The 21,022-nt window shown below is 30.2% G+C and overlaps 5 protein-coding genes and 1 long non-coding RNA gene across 8 annotated transcripts; 4 read left to right on the forward strand and 2 right to left on the reverse strand.

Annotated features, from left to right (window-relative positions):
• Positions 1-483: 483 nt before the first annotated feature.
• puml (pummelig) lies at positions 484-5,133 on the reverse strand. Its single transcript, XM_047063846.2, has 3 exons — positions 4,085-5,133; positions 2,356-4,017; positions 484-2,287 (listed from the first exon to the last, which is right to left on the reverse strand). The coding sequence occupies exons 2-3, from the start codon at positions 3,605-3,607 to the stop codon at positions 507-509; spliced, it is 3,033 nt and encodes a 1,010-aa protein (XP_046919802.2). The 5' UTR covers positions 3,608-4,017; positions 4,085-5,133; the 3' UTR covers positions 484-506.
• On the forward strand, positions 4,927-5,237 carry LOC142597567 (uncharacterized). The gene is made up of 2 exons (XR_012832261.1): positions 4,927-5,007; positions 5,087-5,237. It is a non-coding gene; the product is annotated as an uncharacterized LOC142597567 (long non-coding RNA).
• A 1,471-nt stretch (positions 5,238-6,708) lies between these two features.
• On the forward strand, positions 6,709-10,112 carry LOC124499865 (uncharacterized). The gene is made up of 3 exons (XM_075731576.1): positions 6,709-7,481; positions 7,579-9,791; positions 9,863-10,112. Exons 1-2 carry the CDS (start codon positions 7,172-7,174, stop codon positions 9,708-9,710), a joined length of 2,442 nt encoding a protein of 813 aa, XP_075587691.1. The 5' UTR covers positions 6,709-7,171; the 3' UTR covers positions 9,711-9,791; positions 9,863-10,112.
• A 40-nt stretch (positions 10,113-10,152) lies between these two features.
• Positions 10,153-12,117, reverse strand: LOC124499895 (phosphate carrier protein, mitochondrial). The gene is made up of 4 exons (XM_075731577.1): positions 11,859-12,117; positions 11,516-11,765; positions 10,686-11,456; positions 10,153-10,603 (listed from the first exon to the last, which is right to left on the reverse strand). Exons 2-4 carry the CDS (start codon positions 11,709-11,711, stop codon positions 10,440-10,442), a joined length of 1,131 nt encoding a protein of 376 aa, XP_075587692.1. The 5' UTR covers positions 11,712-11,765; positions 11,859-12,117; the 3' UTR covers positions 10,153-10,439.
• Positions 12,118-13,622: 1,505 nt separating this feature from the next.
• Pdhb (Pyruvate dehydrogenase E1 beta subunit) lies at positions 13,623-16,685 on the forward strand. Of its 3 annotated transcripts, none has more exons than XM_047063886.2 (6): positions 13,623-13,897; positions 14,690-14,881; positions 14,949-15,155; positions 15,403-16,033; positions 16,112-16,427; positions 16,503-16,685. In XM_047063886.2, exons 2-5 carry the CDS (start codon positions 14,699-14,701, stop codon positions 16,261-16,263), a joined length of 1,173 nt encoding a protein of 390 aa, XP_046919842.1. In that variant the 5' UTR covers positions 13,623-13,897; positions 14,690-14,698; the 3' UTR covers positions 16,264-16,427; positions 16,503-16,685. The 3 variants fall into 3 exon arrangements, with proteins under 3 accessions (XP_046919842.1, XP_075587700.1, XP_075587699.1); XM_075731584.1 differs by lacking the exon at positions 13,623-13,897 and adding an exon at positions 14,059-14,147; XM_075731585.1 differs by lacking the exons at positions 16,112-16,427; positions 16,503-16,685 and having other exon boundaries at positions 13,645-13,897; positions 15,403-16,041.
• A 386-nt stretch (positions 16,686-17,071) lies between these two features.
• Positions 17,072-20,117, forward strand: LOC124499909 (uncharacterized). The gene is made up of 7 exons (XM_047063907.2): positions 17,072-17,686; positions 17,759-17,982; positions 18,061-18,503; positions 18,730-19,339; positions 19,619-19,660; positions 19,732-19,752; positions 19,820-20,117. The coding sequence occupies exons 4-7, from the start codon at positions 18,962-18,964 to the stop codon at positions 20,021-20,023; spliced, it is 645 nt and encodes a 214-aa protein (XP_046919863.1). The 5' UTR covers positions 17,072-17,686; positions 17,759-17,982; positions 18,061-18,503; positions 18,730-18,961; the 3' UTR covers positions 20,024-20,117.
• Positions 20,118-21,022: the final 905 nt, after the last annotated feature.

The raw sequence follows: 21,022 nt of genomic DNA on the forward strand, positions 1-21,022 counted from the left end.
TTGAACCAACCTGAATCAACCTGATAAATGCGACAAAAAAATGGTAACATTGAAATTGATTGACAATTCGATTTCGTAAATTATGACACACATGTGACATGAGATTATTATTTATATAATCAAATCATTTGCTAAAATTGTTTCGTATACATTTGAACTAAACCTGCAAGCAAAAAAAAAATGTTCAAATGATAAAGTAAAAATTTTCACAAGCAATTTTTGATTTGTTTTTTTCACTATTTGAACAGATGAATCAAAATGAAATTTTTTTTTCAGCCCGCCATCAGCAATTTGAATCATTCATCATTTATTTATTTAAAATATGTTTTTTGTATTGTTGAAAAATATAAAATGAAAAACATAACGAAAAAGAAAAAAAATCTGGATAAACATTTTTTTTTCATCATAGAAAAATTTGAAAAAAAAACTCAACATAAACAAATTATTATTATTACTAACAATTAATTTTTTGCCACAATCCTTGATTGTTCACCATCATCGACTATTTATTGTCCACTAATGTCAACATTATTATTATTATTATTACCACCATTATCATTCATATTTTGATCAATATTTGATAAAAATTTTGGTGGCCTTATATAGTTGCCATATTTTCTTCCAGGCCTAATTCTTGGCACATTCATTTGTTCATCCGATTCTGTTGATTGTTGTTGTCGTTGTTGTTGTTGCTGCTGCTGCTGTGATAATGGCATTGATAGACCAGAAGATGATGGTGTTGTTGATGATTGCTGTACTATAACCAATGATTTATTATTGATTCGAAGATTTTTTTTCATTTGTCCATTAACACCGCTTTGATCACCACTGTCGATATCTTGTTCACTATTATAAGGAATTTTTTTCATGAATGCTTGATCAATTTGTTCAGCTATGGACAATATTAGATCATTGAATTCTTCTGGTTTATCAGCATAAACATGGTGGCCAGCACCTTGTATCACATGTACTTCTACACGTTCAATATTGAGTCGTGATTTACGTTGAAGACCATCTAAATCGATTAAATCATCATCTCCATCGCTATTCTCATCGGATGAAGTCAAAAGTATACGAGGATGATTACCAACACCACCACTAACGGATTTGGTTGCCAAAATATATTTGGCTTGTAAACCTGTTTGACGATCAATCCATGAACGAGATCCATAGATGAATGTCAATGTTATACGGGGATCGAGATCCTGAATACGATCCAAGATGGGTAATCGTGCCCATCCAGTTGACGAACAAAGTTTTTTAAAGGCAATCTCACCACTTGGTCTTGATTGAGCATTACAATGGTAGATGTAATTAAGAAAAACACATGGTTTTTCTTTCTCCTTGTTTTTTGATGATTTAATGGGCTTGCTACTTTCATCTAATTGACCATCGATTGAATCCAATTCATCAGATGAAAGTTCATCACTACTTTCCAATGGTGGAGGATTTTCGGCTTGTTTAGCTGCAGAAAATCGTTTCCAAGGTTGATCTATACCCTTGGTAAGACGTTCAAATTTATATTTGATATCTGCTCTTGCTGAATTTAACACAAATGGTCCCCATGGACCGATTGCTCGTAAAAGTGATAATGGATTCAAGATATCCAAAAACATACGACCAATTAATTTAGCCCACCAAGGTAATTGCCGTGTAGTGATGTGTCCCGAAGCGGCTAAATGACGAGATTGAGTTTCGGGTGGTATACCCCATGCATCGGCTAATATCACATGAGCAACATGACTAGGATGTTTCAGTGCATAAGCCATGGCGATATAAGCTCCAAACGAATGTCCTAACAGAATAAATTTGTTGGACAATGGTTCACCAATGGATTGACGCCATTTTTCCAAACATTCTACATAATAGTTTTCCATCTGTTCTGCTTCGGCTTTGATCCGTTGCGTTTCAGTCAGATTACGAGGAAACCGAGGCATTGGAAACCGTGGACGTGAACTTTTAGCAAATCCCAATAAATCGAATGCAAATATTGGACGATTACCACGTCTGGCTAATTCATCTATATTCAAAGCCCATAATCCAATACCGGCAGCAAATCCATGAATCATGACTAATGGTAATCCATACATTTTTGGCGGTAAATAATGTTGATTTTTAAGGCCTACTTTTGGCAAAAGATCTGGTGGTTGTACTTCTCTATTCTCATCATCACTGCTTGTCATAACCATTGAATCTGGTTCAATTTCTAATGTCCATATTCGAACATGATCGAGATCCCAACGACTACCGATATCAACATAATATGTTTGATAATTGCATTTAAGATCTATATATTTGTTTGAGAGAAAAATGAATTAATTTTAGTTAATTAAACAAGAAAAAAAATAATCTCACAAGAAAGAACTTTATCTTCCGCTTCATTTAGTTCTTCGGGAGACGTTGGACACCAACGAAATAATTTTCGAACACGCCGTTTCATTTTCCAAGTTAATGAAAGTACTGTATTCACTTGAGTCCAATCAAGTATTGTTTGTATAATTGGTTTAATTAGCACATTAACCACCGTAGGCGTGGGAAGATTTAATGCATCAAATAAATCATACCGATTATGAATATGATGTTGATGATTATGACAATGCCCGTTATGATTATGACAACGTGATGATTGTGAATGATGTCGCCGTAATGATGTTGAACCGGATGATTGTTGTCGATGTGATGATGAAGATGGATATACCAACGAAATAGAACGTTGTCGTCGTTCTTGATCTAATCGATTACAACACGGACATGTTGATGGATCCGATGTTGTTGGCGGTAATTTACTCGCCGATTTAAAAAAGCTCACTAATTGTCCCGTGTTTGATGGTGCTGTGATCGTTCCAGATGAACCACGGAACGATGAACGTGATTGTATTGAATATCGATTCGGTGACGATTTTATATCTAGATTATCGCCACAAGATATTGAACGTTTTATTGAATATAACTCGTCTGGACAATGTTTAGAATTTTGTAATAATTGTTGATGCTGTTGCCAGATACGACGAGAATTTAGATAGGCAAGTAATGATGATGCAAAATGTCCAAGGCCTAAATAATCACAGGCAAATGCCAAAATCATTGCATAAAATTGTAATAATGAAAAAAATAAATTAGTAATAATATGGAATAGTAGACGAAAATATTCTGTAAAGGAATAAAATGGATATAGAATCCATTGTATGAACAATGCTGTTGTCCGTTGTACACTAATAATGGCCAATGTAGCCGTCCAACGGAATGACCAAGATTCAGTGGATGTGAAATGAACAAAATCTGGATGTTCATAATAATAATCCTGTGGATGATGGAATGAATGACGATGATGTATGAACGATGAACGACGATTTAAAGATATTTTATTATTTCCGATGCCCGATTGTTGCTGTTGTAATTGTTGTCGACGATATGAATCATAATATGTTTCATTTGGATTGAATTGTTGACTATCACGATATTCATCATCAGCATCATTTTCATCATAATCTTGATGTCGTTGACGATTGATGAAATTTAGACGAGACACACTCGATGGTGATGAATGTGATCGTCGTACATTTGCTTTTAGATCATATGGAAAAGACATTTTGTTTGTTCGTTTCATTTATATTCATTAAAATTGATTTTCATCCAACGAAAATTGAATTTATTTGTTTATTTGCATGCTCAGGATACACTATTTGATCATCTGATGGATTTCTTTACTGTTCTCTTTTCTGTTTGAATTTCAACAAAAATTATATTCACATAAATGTCAACATAAATGAAAAACAATAACAAACAAACAGCCGGTCAAGGGTTTTTATATATCGTTTGAATGAATTATGGTGACAAACAACAAAAAACAGGCGAGACAGTTAATTGATTATTGATTGATTGATTGATAACCATTAATAATTGATCGATGTTTTTATCGTTAAATCAATTGATCGTATGATTGCATGTGTTTTGAATGGTTGCCAAGAAAAAAAAATTCGAAACCGAATGTGACTTGATAAAAAAAAGGGCCGAAAACTACATGTGAAAAAAAATTCAGTCAATCATCATCATCATCATCATCATCCTTATTTAAGAGACATACGAACGGAACAAAGCAGAAAAACTTTCTTGTACATTAAAAATCAATCAATCAAGGCTAAAAGAAAAAAAAATTAAGATGCAAAAAGATGAGATAATTTTTGAGAGTCGTTATTGGTTAAATGATGAACACTAATAATAATTTTTTTTCTTCATTTCATCAATGTTTACATGATTTTGATATTTTGATGAAAACAGAAAATCACAAACTTTGATCATATGGAACAATACCCAAAAATTGAAAAAATGATCATGATGATGATGATGATTTAAATAAATAAACAAAAAAAAAACAAAAACAGAGACTATGCTCTTTCTCGCTTTCGCTATTCTTCACAACAATTGCGTCATTATATCGTTAAAAATTTTCATTTTCATGATTGATGAATATTCACATGTCATGACTATAATTGTAGGGTGGTAGTAGTAGCATTAGTTTGATGATATTTAATGATGACCGGTCAACAATAGAAGCTTTTAAATTTTTTTTTTGTTGTTGTTGTTTGGTTGTTGATAATGATGAATTGATTTATGTGTATACACAATAATGTTTGGCCAGCCAGTCATGAAAAACTTGTTGATTGATGGGATGGGTAAAAATTTTTGTTTATTCATTGCTGTTGTTGTTCTGTGTGTGTATTTTTCCATTCAATTTGTTTTTTTTGCCAAATCTCACAATAGTATGAATATCAATATATTGATGATGATAAATAAATTTTCATCATTTATCCATTCAATAAACATTCCATTTGCTTTTTGAATTTTTGTTTCACTCTTTTTTTCTGTTTATTTCGTTCATCATCGTCAACTGTGGACAACATTATGTTCTCTCTTGTTTTTTCAAGTAAAAGACAAAAACTTTTTCATCATCCATTGAGGTGGTCCATGCAAACAGACAAAGTTGCATCATTGAAAGAAAATAATAATGTAATAATAATAATTATAATTATTATAATAATAATAATCTTGCGAAATCATTTTTTTTCTCTGTTTTTGAACATGCAAGTTTTTTTTCAATAATCTGCATCATAATTTCGTAATATCTTCTTCTTCGTCATCGCCATTATCATCATTGTCAATATATAATCGACATAATCATCCATCCACATACTACATAGTACAATTGTAATTTGTAGAAATGGCAACAAAAAAAATAACAGCAACAGAAAGAGAAGGGCAAAAAAAATTGTTCTAATTTTGTATGTACTCTCTCTCTCTCTCTGTCGATTTATCGTTTCATTTTTTTTTTTTTTTGGATGCTGCTTCGTTTCTGATTAATTGATATGATGATCATATTGATCAAAACAAAAACAACAGCAAAAAAAAAATCACTAACGTACAACGAACGCAACACAGCATCACCGACCGATAATAAAATTCTTATTAATTAATAATAAAATCAAACAATTAACACTTACCAATGATTCGGAAAAAAATTGTTTTTATTTATAGAAAATTCTTTGGTTTTTTCCCAGTGTCATGAATCTGTAAACAAAAAATAGAAAAAAATGAAATTTTTTAAAATTATATTCAAAAAATGGAATCAATCATAGTTAAAATTTCATCATTAATAATAGCAGTAGTTGAAGGAGCGGTGGTGATAGTAGTAGTAGTAGTAGTTATAAAATATTGATGATGATCAATCAATCGATCATCATTCATATTTTTTTCCTTACTGGGTACAGGTGTATATAATGATCGTTAGTCATCAATAATTATTATCATCATCATGATTGAATCGTTCTTTTTTTTTGATGAAATGTACAGTTTTTTTTCCTTTGAATCACTTTTGATGGCGTAAGATAATATATCGAAATTTTTGTTTCTTTCTCCACCTTTTGTATTCTTATGTGACAGAATTAATCATCAAAAATGACTATGTATGTTATAAATGGATTCGAATGAAAGATGAAACAAAAAAAAAATCAACACGATATTACGAAATAAAACAAACCTTGAAACTATGACGATGACAACAACAACAACACCGGCAACATCAATCGAATACGAAAAAAAACAGTTATGTTAGATATATTGTCAATAAACAAGGTCGATCATTTGGTAATAATAACAACAACAAATAGGAAAAACAAAATCATCTAGTTTTTGATAGATTAATTCACGGTAATCAAATGATTGAAGAAAAAAAAATGCACATGGAAAGTTAACAAAAAAATCAAAGAGATGAACAAACAAAATTATCACTACACAAAAAAAAATCATTGAGGAAGTAAAAAGTTTCAATCGATCAGATTGATCTAATTTTTTCATGAACGGATGTTTAGATGGAACAATTGAACGAAAACAATGATTTCATTGTATCGATGATGATGATAAATGGTGGTGATGATTAAAAAACAAACGGAAAAAATCAAATCCACTCAATACGTCCTCATAGTGAGAGGGAAAAAAATCTTTCCAATGCCAATCGATATCTGAAAATTGTCAGGCAATTTTTCATCATATGCAATAACCAATTTTTTTAATCAAATGAGGAAATATGATCATAAATAAAATTTTACAATTTTTGAAATCAATTTCTGATTCATACATCCTATTTTTCAAAAAAAAAAAAAAACATATATCGAATAAAAAAAATTTTAATCAATTCAAAGTGCTCACCATTGTTTTGTTGTTGTTTGCATAATAAAAAGAATATATATATAATAATTTTAGAATATAAACAAATTGAACGAATATATATGAATGAGTCAACAAAGTATTCGAGTAATGGCGCGCAAATTGTTATGTGTTTACGACCTTGACATGATCTATAGAGCGGTCAAAGGTCTCTCAGTTTTTGTTTCTGAACGAGTTTGTTTATGGGTATGAATGCACTGAGGGAGCAGAAATTTCCCACGGAATGATGACAAAATTCTATGGAAATAGTTTCCAAAAAGAATCAATGATTCGAAAAAAAAAATCTAAAAGTTCGAAATTTTGAACCAATCAGAAAACAGTTTTAAACGTTCGATAAAATCTGATTGGATATACCATGATCATGTAGAATGTATTGAAGTGGTAAACGTTCGAATTTTTTTTCCTGTCATTCGATCTCAAACAGTTCGTAGTGAAAGTAATAAATTACAAAATGATTTCCGAAAATTCAAAATCAAAATCAAATTTTTTTCAAAATGTTGGCCGTAAAACAATGTTTGAATCATCGACACCATCAATGACGAATAATTGTTTCTTCATGCCGTTTCAACAACCAAAGTTTGGTGAAAAAATTCACATGATTCGAATGCCGCCTCCAGAAATTATTAGTGAAAAAACTGAACAATCAAAATGTAATCAATCTCAAGATTGCAATTATTTCGATATTGGCATAGATTTGGCTAATCTTACATTATATAGTCAAAAGAAAAATGATGATAATCTAATGGAAAAAAACCAACAATGTGAGTATTTTTTGATTTTTTTTTGACTGATTCCGATTTTTGAATCACATTTGTTTAATTTAATGTTTTGTTTAATTAACCATATTTTTCGTTTTAGTATCATCAATTTCGATTACTCCTGATGAACTCTTGAAGCAAGTCGAACAGTTTGAGGAAAAAAAGAATCGAGAAATCACAGAACTTGAAAGCGAAATTAAAAAATCAAAATCGATGATAGAGAAATTAAGTCAAGAAAATGAGCAACTTAAAATGCAAACTGGACGAAATTCGGTTTCAAAGCTATCCCAGACGATTCCTATGGAAATGATAGAAAATTTAAACACTCGTTGCGCTAATTATGAAATGAATTTGGATTCAATCCTGAGAGAATTTGAGGAAATGAGACAAGAAACAAGTAAATTGGCGAAAACTTTGAAATTTACTATTGAACAGCGAAATGAACGAGAGCTTCAAATTGAACAATATAAAATTTCATTACAAAAAATGCAATCTGAATATTTTGATGAGTTGGAAACTTTGAATTCAAAATTAGATGAACAACAACAATCATTTAGAGCCAAAGAAGCCGAATATGAACGAAAAGTTGAACAAAGCAATAATGAATCAATGCGGATGATCAAAAAAGTTTGTGGAGAATATGAAGAAAAAATTAGCAGCTTGACAATATCAATACAACAAGGAATTGAAAAACTTGCCAAACTGAATAATGAATTTGTTCAACTCAAAGCAAATAAAATAAGATCAAATAAGGAATTAGAAGAACTGATCAAATCAAATGATGAATTGAAATCCAAAATCGAAAATATGGAGAAAATCTCGGAAGAAAATCAAAAACTTCAGTTGGATTTGAATGCAAAGAATTTAGAGGTGAAGAAAAATGAAGATTCTATCATTGTATTGAGAGGTCGACTCGAAGAAAAAGAACACAAATGTTTAAATCATGTTGAACAAATGGAAAAAATTACAAATGAATCATTTAATCTTTGTGAAGATGCTCGAAAGCTTTATTTTTTGGTCAAAAAACAAAAATCGTCGCTTAAACAAATTGAAGAAATCAAGGCAAAGCTTGAAAGCAATCTTGAAGAACAACAAAAACAATTGTTACAGAATCAACAAGAGTCAGAACTATTGAAACGGGCAAACGAATCGCTATTGATGCAAGTAAAATCTGCAGATGCAGTAAATGCAATGTGTGAAACTATGCAAAATCGATTACAGAAAATGTTGGATACAAAAGATGAAGAATTCAAGAAAAAACTTGCTGAAAAAGATGAAATTATTATAGAACAACAAAATAAAATTCACCAATACATGGAAAATATCAAGTTGGCTCAGATGGAAAAAGAAAAAGTTCTTCGATCATTTCACGAAAAGGTATTGGATTCTTTGAAACAATCGTCGTCGATTTCGTATTCGGCCGTCTCACCAATCACTAGTGATAATAGTTATAAAACTTTCAATAAAACCTCACAATCAAATGACGAAAATCAAAATACTACCGCATTCGATAATCAACAATGTCAAGAAAACCATGAAAAAACTTTGGATGCAGTTATCAATACGAATGATCAACAAGTGGGAAATACTGGGCCAACAACTAAGGATTTTCGATTGCCACAATCATCATCCTCTTCAATCCTAAAGTCACAAAAGTCCAACACTGTTCTTGCACATTCTAATGTTGATATCAGCAATAGCATTGCCGCCACTTCGATCAACAAGGCAGGACAAAAATCCAAACCCAGTTCGACTATCGCTCCCATTTTAGCTCAATTGGCCAATGATGATGCTGACGAAGCATTAATTGTTCCCGATACGTTGAATGAATCATTTAAAAACGATTATAAAGAAGCTAAATCAACAGAATCTACAGCGATTGTAGGAATACTGAAGCGAAAAACTCCAAGTTGTATTGACTCAAAAAATACAACCGGAAATAATCCGCCAACTGATAATAAAAATTTACCTTCTAAAAAGATTAGATTTGCTTCTGATGTAGTTGATAATGAAAAGCCACGGGCTACAAGAGCATCAAAGTTACCAATTTATAAACCAGTAAAAGGATCTATTTACGATAGTTCATCATCTAAGCGAAACTTGAATGAAAAAACAAATGCTAGCCGATCAAAAAAGTTGAAAAACACAACTTCTAAATATATACAATTGCCTGATGATAGCGATTCAGAAGGTTCTTTAGCCTGGATTGATGATGTTTTTGCTTTTCCATGAAAACATATCAAAAAATTAATTGATTCCATTAATTCTTCATAATTCGGCACATTAAAGGCAATCATTCATCATTACATGTGTGTGAGTATATTTTTGTAGTCATCTTATCAAATTGTACACATTATATTTATCTTTTTTTTTTACATTTCCAGTAAACTGGTGAACTCGTGAATGGGATTTTTCCCTTGCAATAACGTCGAACAATCAAGACAAGTCAGAAATCAAATTAATCTTTCAATTGAAATATACAATTGATGATATCATTTATGAATAATCATTTTTTTTCATTCTTATTGTTGTTACATATAATAATAATCTCTTTATCTATGGATATAAAAACAAGATTAATTACATGACAAAATAAAACTTTCTAATCTGAATAATAAAACAAAAAAACGTGAAGTAAAATTCTGATTGGAATCAATCAGTTTTGAATTTTAAATTTTTTTTTTATTTTATTTTTTATTAAAATAATAATTTGATTTTTTTGTTTGTTTCGGAAAGAGTGATCTGTGTATTTTCATTTTTAAATATTGTTGTTTTCAAAATGTATCTGAAATGTATGTGCTAAATTCATTTTTAGATTCTAGTTATCATTTTTCTTTTTTTTTAAATAATTATATAAATCCGATTCCATACAATTACAAGTTATTGTACCGATTATGATTGCGGTGGCTTTTCTTTCAAATAGATTTCCTATATAAATGTATATGCCAATCTAATGCTTGATCATTGTTGTTTAGCAGCCAATTTCTTTTTCAAACTTTCGGGCATTTCTGGTGGTGGTGGTCGTGGCAATCGAAGCCATACTTTGACAGCATCATAGATGAACCATTGTAATGCAGTCAATGTACCAATCATGATAATACGAGGCGTCAATCCTTTCCATACACCTAAATTTGTTTTTTTTTAAATAATAACAAATGATTAATTAATGCTGATGGTCAATTTAGAATTACATTATAGAAAACTTACCCATGAAACCAAGTTTTTTCAATACATCACCAGCAGAACTACCACGATCTTGATTCAATTTCGATACAACAGTATCGGCTGGATGGGAAACAACAGCACAGAAAACACCAGCAATATAACCGGCAGCAAATGTGACGGTCAATTGTTCAACTTTGTTACATTCGGCACGTGGTTTTGGAACGACGTGTTTATATAATAATTCAACAGTACGTTCAAAGCAAGCGAATTTCATCATCGTGTATGGAATCTGTCGCATCCACAATGGTACAAGGCCTTTGTAAAAACCTGAAATACCTTCGGTTCGCATGATCAATGGAGCAATATCACGAAGTAATGGTGATGCTCCAGCCATTGTCTGTGTACGGACTTTACATGCCTCTAATGGACATAAAGCAATATCAGCGAAAAATTCGGCTGATGCAGAAGCAGCCAAATACAATGATGTACGATACGAGTAAGACAATTCTTCACCCAATGCATTACCATAAAGGATTTTGAATAATTCATAAAAACCAAATTTTCCTAAACCTTGTAACGAATAACCGATACAGGTTGGTGCCCAACCACGTACTAAGCCACGCATTCCATCTTCAGCATAGGTCACCTTGAAACCATGTCCAATGTTTTTGAATTTTTCGGGATTCGTTTGAATACGACATTTGACCAAATCCAATGGTGTTACAGCTGTATGTGTGATACCACAGCTAAGAATACCACCAAAACCACACAACGCATAATATTTCATTGAACCAAATTCTACTTCACTCTCGGCTATAATAATAATGAGATAATTTAAGTAAAAAATTAAAATTTGATTATAAAAAAAATACCAGAACTAGCCATAGTGAATTGTCTGGCCGGTACAATCGATGTTGATGGTAATGATGATGATGGTGATGATGATGATGATTGACATTGAGCATTTCGCATGAATGGATAGAATATTGTTGATTTATTGGCCACATTATCGAACATGCCCAAATATCGGGCACCATTATTATTATTATTATTATTAGTATTGTCCATTATTTTATTGATTATGATGAAGAAAAATTTTTTTCAATTTTAATCAGGAAAATTCTACACATTGAAATTTAAGAAGGAGAAAAAAAAAGAATTAGAATTCAGAAAAATTTATTCAATCGATTCTTTTAACCTGAAATTTATGCTTACCGTCAAAACAAACAAACAAACAAAAAAAAACAAGATTATTGTAAGAATCGAGAATTTTTTTAAAAAAGAAAAAACAAAAGATTCTAATCCAAACACACTAAGAGAAAAAAAACAATGCTCAATTTTTTTCCAATAAAAAAAAAAGAAGGAAACCGGCAACAGACAAATGAATCTTGAAATGAAGAAAACGATAGGACACGCTGCCTTTTCTTCTCCTCTGTGTGATCTGTGTGTGATGTGTGTGTGTGTTTCAGTATATGACTTTTATTTTGCCCCTGAAATAAATGAACATATACGCCACGTAGTGGCAATCAAAACTATTATAATAACATTCAATCTCATATACCCATGTAACGTATATACTATACTATACTTTTATGATGTACTTCATCAGCTCTACATGTATATACAGAGATATAGACAAACTCTCATCATCATCATCATCATTTTGTTCGGTTTGACCTTGCGTTGTAATGATGATGATGAGAAAAAAAAAATTAAATAAAAAACAAACAGAAAAAAAATCAACCTAAAAAATGTCTATCCATAAATTTTGTATGTCTTTTTTTTCGAATATTTAAAAATTCATTTGGTATTTTGAATACAAATGATCAATTTTTAATTTAAATTTTTTTTTTCTTCTAAAAAAAACCATTTCAAGAATTCAATGAAAAAATGTATAGGAATCTTTCGTTGTTCATTTGGCCGAGATGACGATGATGATGATGATGAACCAAAAAATTTTCTATATTTAACCGAATGATAATGATAATAACCAATTCATTTCCGATTATTGTCGGTTTTTTTTCAATGTTTTAGCAAGAACAAATTGTAGAAATCTACAACCTAATGATTACAATTACCACACACACACACACACACATGTAGCTAGACGATATTTTTTCCTTTGTACAATTTTTGAATTAAAAACATATGGCATGTGTTCGTCTGGTCATCAAATCAATTTATGAAATCATAAGATGCTAGTATGGCCATATAAGTCCTTGAGACGGTTTCATAGCATTAAATGGTACTATGATACTTTTTTGTTCCAATAACAATTTTGACCATTGTTTTTTACGACCTAAATTCCACACAAATCACATGTCTGGCCTGTTTATCCAATCATCATCAAATGGCTATTGTTCTTAAATGGGACAACATAAAAAATGTCCAGACAATTCTATAGAGAAATTTGTCCATGTTTTTATAATTGATTTTCGTTTGGAAAAAAAAACTTTTCAAAACAACGAAAATGATATAAATACATCCGTTCGGTAACCATGGTGTGATGTGAAAGCAAAAAAAAAATTTCAAAATTAAGCATATCGAATAGGGGTAAACTAATTGATTACGATTGATCATCATCATTGGTGGTCGTAACTATATTCTGGAGATTTGAATTTTTAATGATAGAAAAAAAAACCAATTTTTGTGATTATGCGCCATCAACAAATATATCTTGGTGGTCACACACACGACGATGATCATGATCGTTAATATGTTTGGTGGTCATCTTCGGTGAGAGAGACAAACACATTTATTATGATTATTGGAATTTTGAAAATCAACAACAAATTTCGTGTCTTTTGTTTCAAACAAACAAATCAAAAAAAAAAATCCATCTAAATGTTAAACGATTTCAACATCATCATCATCATCATCATCATCAAATTAGAAAAATGCGGCGAGTACAATGTACATGCGCAAATAGAAAAAACAAAGAATCATGCATCCAACGAGTGTGTGTGTTTTTATAATGTCCTTGGTTCTTTTTTTTCCGAACACACACACACACACTCACTGCTGTGGTAAGACATTTAGACAGACACAGACAGAATTCATATGTTTTGTGTGATATTTCGGTTCAGTTTTTTTTTTTGCAATATTCAGATTTCTTTTCTTTTCTTCTTTCTTTTCTCGTTGGATATATTACAACAAATTCTGAAAGGCAAAAATTCCTTGATTTGTGTGTGTTTTTTTTCTAGTTTGTTGTCTGCATTTATTGATCTTTATTTATTCATTTTTTTTTCTCCAGGGTAAGTGATTAATTTTTCTCTTTGTTTATTCATTCATTTCGAAATTCGAATTTATTGTTTTTCTTGATTTTTTTTTGGAAATTTCAAATAAATCAATGAATCATTTTATCGATATTTAATCATTTCCGAACATCTTGAAATGATTTCCGTTCCCAGACCATGATATCTGATAATGATCATTATCGAATTGGTCACCATCATCATCGTTACAGATTGAATATAATAGTGAGATAATTATCTAGAAACAAATGTGGGTGGTTTTTTTATGGCTTTGATGCTAACCAATCAACCGAACAACGAATTTAGAGAGAAAAAAAAACCAAAATCACTCTCTCATACAATACAATTTCGTATAGATAGGACCTGCCTATTCTAATGTTTTAGGGTGACCAAGACAACACACTTTACTGCCATATATATACTTCATTTTGCCTACATTTTTATGAACCAACAATAAAAAAATCCAGAACAGACACATATAACCAAATTTGAATATAGACAAACGTTTCACATAAACATACACATTTTACTTGCACGAACAACTTGTTCAATCAAAATCACACACACACACAGAAAGAGAGAAAGCCAAAGATCTGAAACATCCGGACCATCTTGGATTCGGGTATATAAGGCTGAATATCATTGATCTTTGTCACAGCAACATCTAATTTTTTTTCTTGTGTGTTTGATTGTTTTCATTTTCATTTCGACATTTTGTCGATGAAAAAAATTTTGATTCCATAATGATTTGATTTTGATTTTTTGATTCTGATTGTTTTTTTTTTAATAAAGTGATAAAAAATGCTCGGTCGAATCATATCATCATCATCATCATTGCGTTTGATGACGTCGAATATAAAAACGACAAATATTCATCCAATGTTTTCATCATTATCAACAACAACCAGTAATAATAATAATAATAATATCCATAATGGACAACAGCAACGAAATTTTCATCAAACATCTTTTCATTATGCTCAAGTAAGTGATGGAACTATTTTTCTTCATTCAAATTAAATTAAAAATTAATTAATTAATTAATTTACAGTTAACCGTACGTGATGCATTGAATAGCGCCTTAGATGAAGAACTTGAACGTGATGAAACCGTATTTATTATGGGTGAAGAAGTAGCTCAATATGATGGTGCATATAAAGTGACCAAAGGTCTTTGGCGTAAATATGGTGATAAACGTGTTATTGATACGCCAATCACTGAAATGGGTTTTGCCGGTATGGCTGTTGGTGCTGCATTTGTAAGTAAATTCTTTTTTTTCTTTTTTTTTTGAATCGTTCGATTCTTTGACCTTGTATAAAAGTGGCCATTGTCTCGAATGTTTACTATGTTCACTCTTACTATAGAGTGTATGTATATAGAGCAAAAAAAATAATAATCTTTTTTTTGTTTTTATTTTCCATTTTAAACATTTCTTATACGGTCATTGCCTGTCTGACCTTGACGATTATTATTCGTAAACGTAAATATAAATATATAATATATAGTATGGCCTTCGTCCAATTTGTGAATTTATGACCTTCAACTTTGCCATGCAAGCAATTGACCATATTATAAATTCAGCTGCCAAAACTTATTATATGTCGGCTGGTCGTATAGCTGTACCGATTGTATTTCGTGGACCGAATGGTGCGGCAGCCGGTGTTGCTGCACAACATTCACAATGTTTTGCCGCATGGTATTCACATTGTCCTGGTCTTAAAGTGTTGGCACCATATACTGCTGAAGATGCTAAAGGATTATTAAAAACTGCCATTCGTGATCCAGATCCGGTTGTATTTCTTGAGAATGAAATCCTTTATGGTACATCATTCGATGTGAATGATGATGTTTTATCAAAAGATTTTTTACTGCCCATTGGTAAAGCTAAAATTGAACGTCCTGGTGATCGTATTACGGTATGTAGTTATTCAAAAGGTGTTGAAACATCACTAGAAGCAGCCAAAATTCTTTCAACAATGGGAATTGAATTAGAAGTAATCAATCTACGTACAATAAGACCATTAGATTTTGAAACCATATCAAAATCTATAATGAAAACAAATCATTTATTAACCGTTGAACAAGGTTGGCCACAATCAGGTGTTGGTGCCGAAATCTGTGCACAAGTGATTGAAAGTAAGTGATCCATTGATAATTGATGAATAATAATAATTTTTTTTCTAAAAATTTAAATTTAATTAATTTATTAATTAGGTCCTGTTTTTGATTATCTTGATGCACCAGTTATACGTGTAACTGGTGCCGATGTTCCAATGCCATATGCACGTTCATTAGAAGCTAATGCATTGCCACAACCAGATGATATTGTTATGTCGGTGAAAAGAATGCTCAACATTGTTGATTAATTAATTAATTAATTAATAATCGATTATTTGTTCAAATTGAAACAATCATACTGTTGAGCTTTAGTCATGAAACAAAAAATTCATAATAATAATAACAAATAACAACAGCAACCAAATTTTTACTCTTTTGATTCATTGATTGATTTTTGGGATTATTCATCCAGGTATGTGCATTTTTTTTAAATTTTCATTTTCATTCATTCATTCATTTGCTTTTTGAATCATGTATTTTTTTTCAGTGATATATAAAATTTATCTTCTTCATCTGTCATCATCATTATCATTATCATTATTATTGTTTTAAAGTTTTTTTTTAAATTCAAAATCTATTTATCTCTTTTTTTCAATCTAGTACATTTATATATTTATATACTCAATAATACTAAATGATAATAATAATAGCAAACATCCATAGACTTTTGAATAGCGTTGCTCTTCACTTTTTTTTTCTTCAATTTTAAATGATAAAAAAAATTCAGATCCTAATTTTTTTTCCCAGTATACAAGAATTTACAAAGAAATGAAAACAATGGAAAACAAAAATTCTTTATTCTTACACTTTTTTTCTATTTTTACACTCACTCACACACCCACACCCACACACTTGTAAAGCATAATTTTCTGCCTCTTTGATTTCAGTTTCAGTTTCAATTTCTGTTTCAATTTCATTTTCATTTTTTTTTTGTTTTGTTTTGAAATTCTAATCACCCACCTACACATGTGCAACTATGTGTTTGTATATTTATTTCTTTTAATTTGATGATTGAATATATAAAAAAAGAAATTTTCTGAAAAAAACCCTTTCACAACATTATGGGAGGTCGGTTGGGCGTTGTGGGGGGGGGTTGATGGTAGTGGTGGTGGTGTTGGTGTTGGTAGTGTTGTATTATTATTATCATCACATTATTATTGATTTTAGAGATTGGGACTGGGTGGAAATGACGAAAGATGTAAAGTGTTATGTCTGTGTGTGTGTATGCTATGTGTTTTTCATTTTTGTTTTGTTCGTTTGTTCGTTCATTCTCATTTGTGTATCAACTATTTTCTTTCTGTTTTAATCATTCTTCCTGGTGTAAATGAGTACAATTTTTTTCCCGGATAACAAAGATAAAAAAAAATAGTGTTTGTATCTGTCGTTGGTATATTCAACAATGGAGATTATCACTATGAAAAAAAAAAATTTCAATTCTTAAATAATGTCGATATGTCGCTTATATATCAATTATTATATTGCTCAGAAGATTACCACCAAAAAAAAATAAACGTTCATACGCTCAAAGCGACGTGGTTGAGTTTAACTAAAAAAACAAAAAAAAAAAAAAAATACTCAAAGAGATCCTAAATATGCATACAAAAAAAAAACATTACGGAATACCCCTATCGAGCATGGATTTTATAAATCATCAAAAATTATTCTTACCGGGTATGTGTTGTTTTTGTTTTTTTTTTTTTGCAAATAAATCAAATCAAGTTTTTTTTTATCTTTTTTCAACAGAATATTCTTGATTGATGCACGACTTATTTCGTATGGATAACAAAGATAAAAAAAAATATGGTGTTGCACCCTATACATTGGTTGTTGGTCATTACCGAGAAAAAAAATAAAAAGAAGAAGAAGGAAGAAAAAACGACAGAATGAATGAATTATCCAAGGAATGAGAATTGTTACGATTCAAATCGTAAATTGAACTTCATCATCATCATCATTGGACAGAATTTGTAAGATTAATTTTAAAGAATTATGAAAAAAAAATTCAATTAACTGACATACTTCCTATGTATCTGTATAAAAACTAGGTCATCATCATCGTAATGCTGATAATAATTTTTGTCCAAATAATTGAATGGCTTGCCATCAGAAGAATTGATTATTTGTTTGGCACATCAATTGAATCATGATGAATGAATAAATTAATGGATGGATGATATTTTTTTTCAATTTTTTTCTGCAAAAAAAAATTCGATTCAACTAGATTCAACGATATGGCTCGTTGATCAACCATTGTCAACAATATATATGTGTATTTGATGTCAAAATTGAATTTGCAGAAAAAAAAGAAAACAAAACAAAACGAAAAATTTTTTTTTGTTTTGTTTTGTTTTGTTCACCTAGGATAAAATTGTCACAAATGCTCATATATATATTATTTATGGGTGAAAATTTTTTTTTTATTTCAATTTAAACAACAACAACAACAACAACGGCAACAACTACGAAACAGCAACGAAACAAATTTCTGGTAAGTATTCTCTATGTATTTCAATGGGAGAAGACAAAAAAAATGGAATATTCACAAACAAACAAACAAACAATTTGAATGTGAAAAACGCAAACATTGAAACATCTGTTCATTATCATCATTGATGATGATAATGGGGATGAATGACAAAAAAAAAAATTTTTTTCGTTTGAATTTCAATTAACCTAAATTCTTCTCTCTCTCTCTCTTTTTGTCTATTTTCTAGCATTCCTATATTGGTTCATGATATTTTGATGATTTGTATGAATTTTGTCTTTCACGTTCATTTGAATTTTGGATTTTAAACATTGTGCATTGATGTCATCATCATCATCATCATCATCAATTGCCTCTGATTGATTTATCGATAATAATATTGTTCCATCATCTCATAATTGTTTGAAGACCAAAAAAAAATTTCAATTTATCAATCATCATCATTATCATCATCAGTATCAATGGCGAAGAATTTCAATCGTTTAAAGAAACCAACGCTAATTATCAAGAATCATAATCTATTCACTTTATTGATAAGAAATTTTGGTTGGTTATCATTCATGATTATCATGGTATTCATTTGGAAACAATCATTGAATCCATTTTCGTACAGCAACAACAACAACAACAATCATCCGATTATTGGCAGTGGTAGCAGTAATGGCAATAGTAATTCAAAATTATCGGTTGATGCATTCTTTTTTGATAAATTTGAACGTTTGAAACGTATTACATTACCATCGGCATTTGTTGGTCTTAGTAGCCTATTACCTGGACTTTCATCCGGTATTCGTGTATGCATTAATTTTAATTCACAATATCCACAAGGATATCAACAGGTGAGTGTGAAAAATTATTTTATCATTAGAATAGCAAAAAAAAACAAACAATGAATTTTCAAAATAATTTGAATCAATTCAATTGAAATCGATTCAAATTATAGATATCATTATCATCATCAATTTCAAATGAACAATACATTTGTATGTGGAGAATTTTTTCATGATCAAAAATTTGAAAATTTTTTCATTTTTTTTTTCATCAAAAAATCTCCAAATATTAATATTTTGATAAATTGTTTGTTTTTAAAATTTTTTTTTTGTTTTGTTTTCCCATAGAACACTTGCTTCCTGTGCGATGTTTATCGTTTCAATTCGATTGTAAGTTTAATTTTTTTTATGAATTTTTAATTCATTTACATTCATTGTTTTCAATAATTAACCACAATCAGGCATATCAATGCACTGGACAGGTATGTATTGTAATTTCTTATATTTGATTTTGAATTAATTCAATTTTATCCAATCATATGCTATTAGACTCAGATTCCTGGTAACATTAATTTTACTCAAGCTAATTGTATTATGAATTCCTGTCAGCCAATGATGTATGGTGGATCAATGATGGCAAATCGTTATCAATTACCGACAAATATTGGCGTAACATTACCACAAACTAAATTCGGTCTATATCAAACTGCATCATTGCAACAACAACAACAACAACAACAACCGCAGCAGTAATTTAAACCGATACAATAATAATAAATCTAAACTAAATATATATAAATTGAAATAAAAAAAAAATTTTTCGGATAACAAAGATAAAAAAACAAAATTCTTAGTTTTCAATTTTTAATTGATTCAGTTTGTTCATTATAATGAAAATGAAACCAATAGTAGCAGGAAGCGTTTTTTTTATGTTTTGCAATTTTAGCGCCAAATTTTCATATAAAGATTTTAAAATTTAAAAAAATGGAAATTTTTTAATCCTTTTTTTCCGATAAAGGTGCAGCATCATCCACTACCTCAAAATTGCTACTACTCTATGTTGCTACTCTCTCTCTCTCAGTGATCAATGCTTCCAATTGTTTTGATAAATTTTGTTTTTGGTTTTTTTTCAACTATTTTCTATGCATCTATCTTTATTTTAACGATTCATGAAAGTTTGGAAATTCCAAAATCTAATAAACATACATATACAACACATACACAGAAACTTTTATTGCAGTATAATCCTGTATATGATTCTAGCAGTATTTATGTATCCAAAATAAAAGTAGCGGATAATAAATATGATGATAAGAAAAAATAGTATCTTAAATAACTCATTGTATAGTAGTGGGTAGTAGTCATTGTCAATGTTAATAATAAATAAGTTTTTCTTCTGTGTGTGTGTGTGTGTGTGTGTGTGTGTGTGTGTGTTTGGTGAGTCATTCTCATTCGTATATATCAGATTAAACGAAATTCTGGGCGTCTATCATTTATCAATGCCACTGCCAATATTTAACGAATATATAGCTTAAAATGATTAATCCACTATATACACATTAGTTGGTTCAAATACCACCCATTAGGCAGAAAAATAAAAATTCCCAATGTATCGTTCATCATCATCATTTATTTAAACTTTCAACAACTGATGAAAGTTAACCATTAACAAAAGTAGAAAAAAAAAAAAAAAAAAAGTTTTGCTTACAACACCCTTGAACAACCACCATCAACACCACCACCACCACCACT

This window comes from Dermatophagoides farinae, chromosome 5 (genome assembly GCF_024713945.1).
Source record: "Dermatophagoides farinae isolate YC_2012a chromosome 5, ASM2471394v1, whole genome shotgun sequence".
Lineage (NCBI taxonomy): Eukaryota > Metazoa > Arthropoda > Arachnida > Sarcoptiformes > Pyroglyphidae > Dermatophagoides > Dermatophagoides farinae.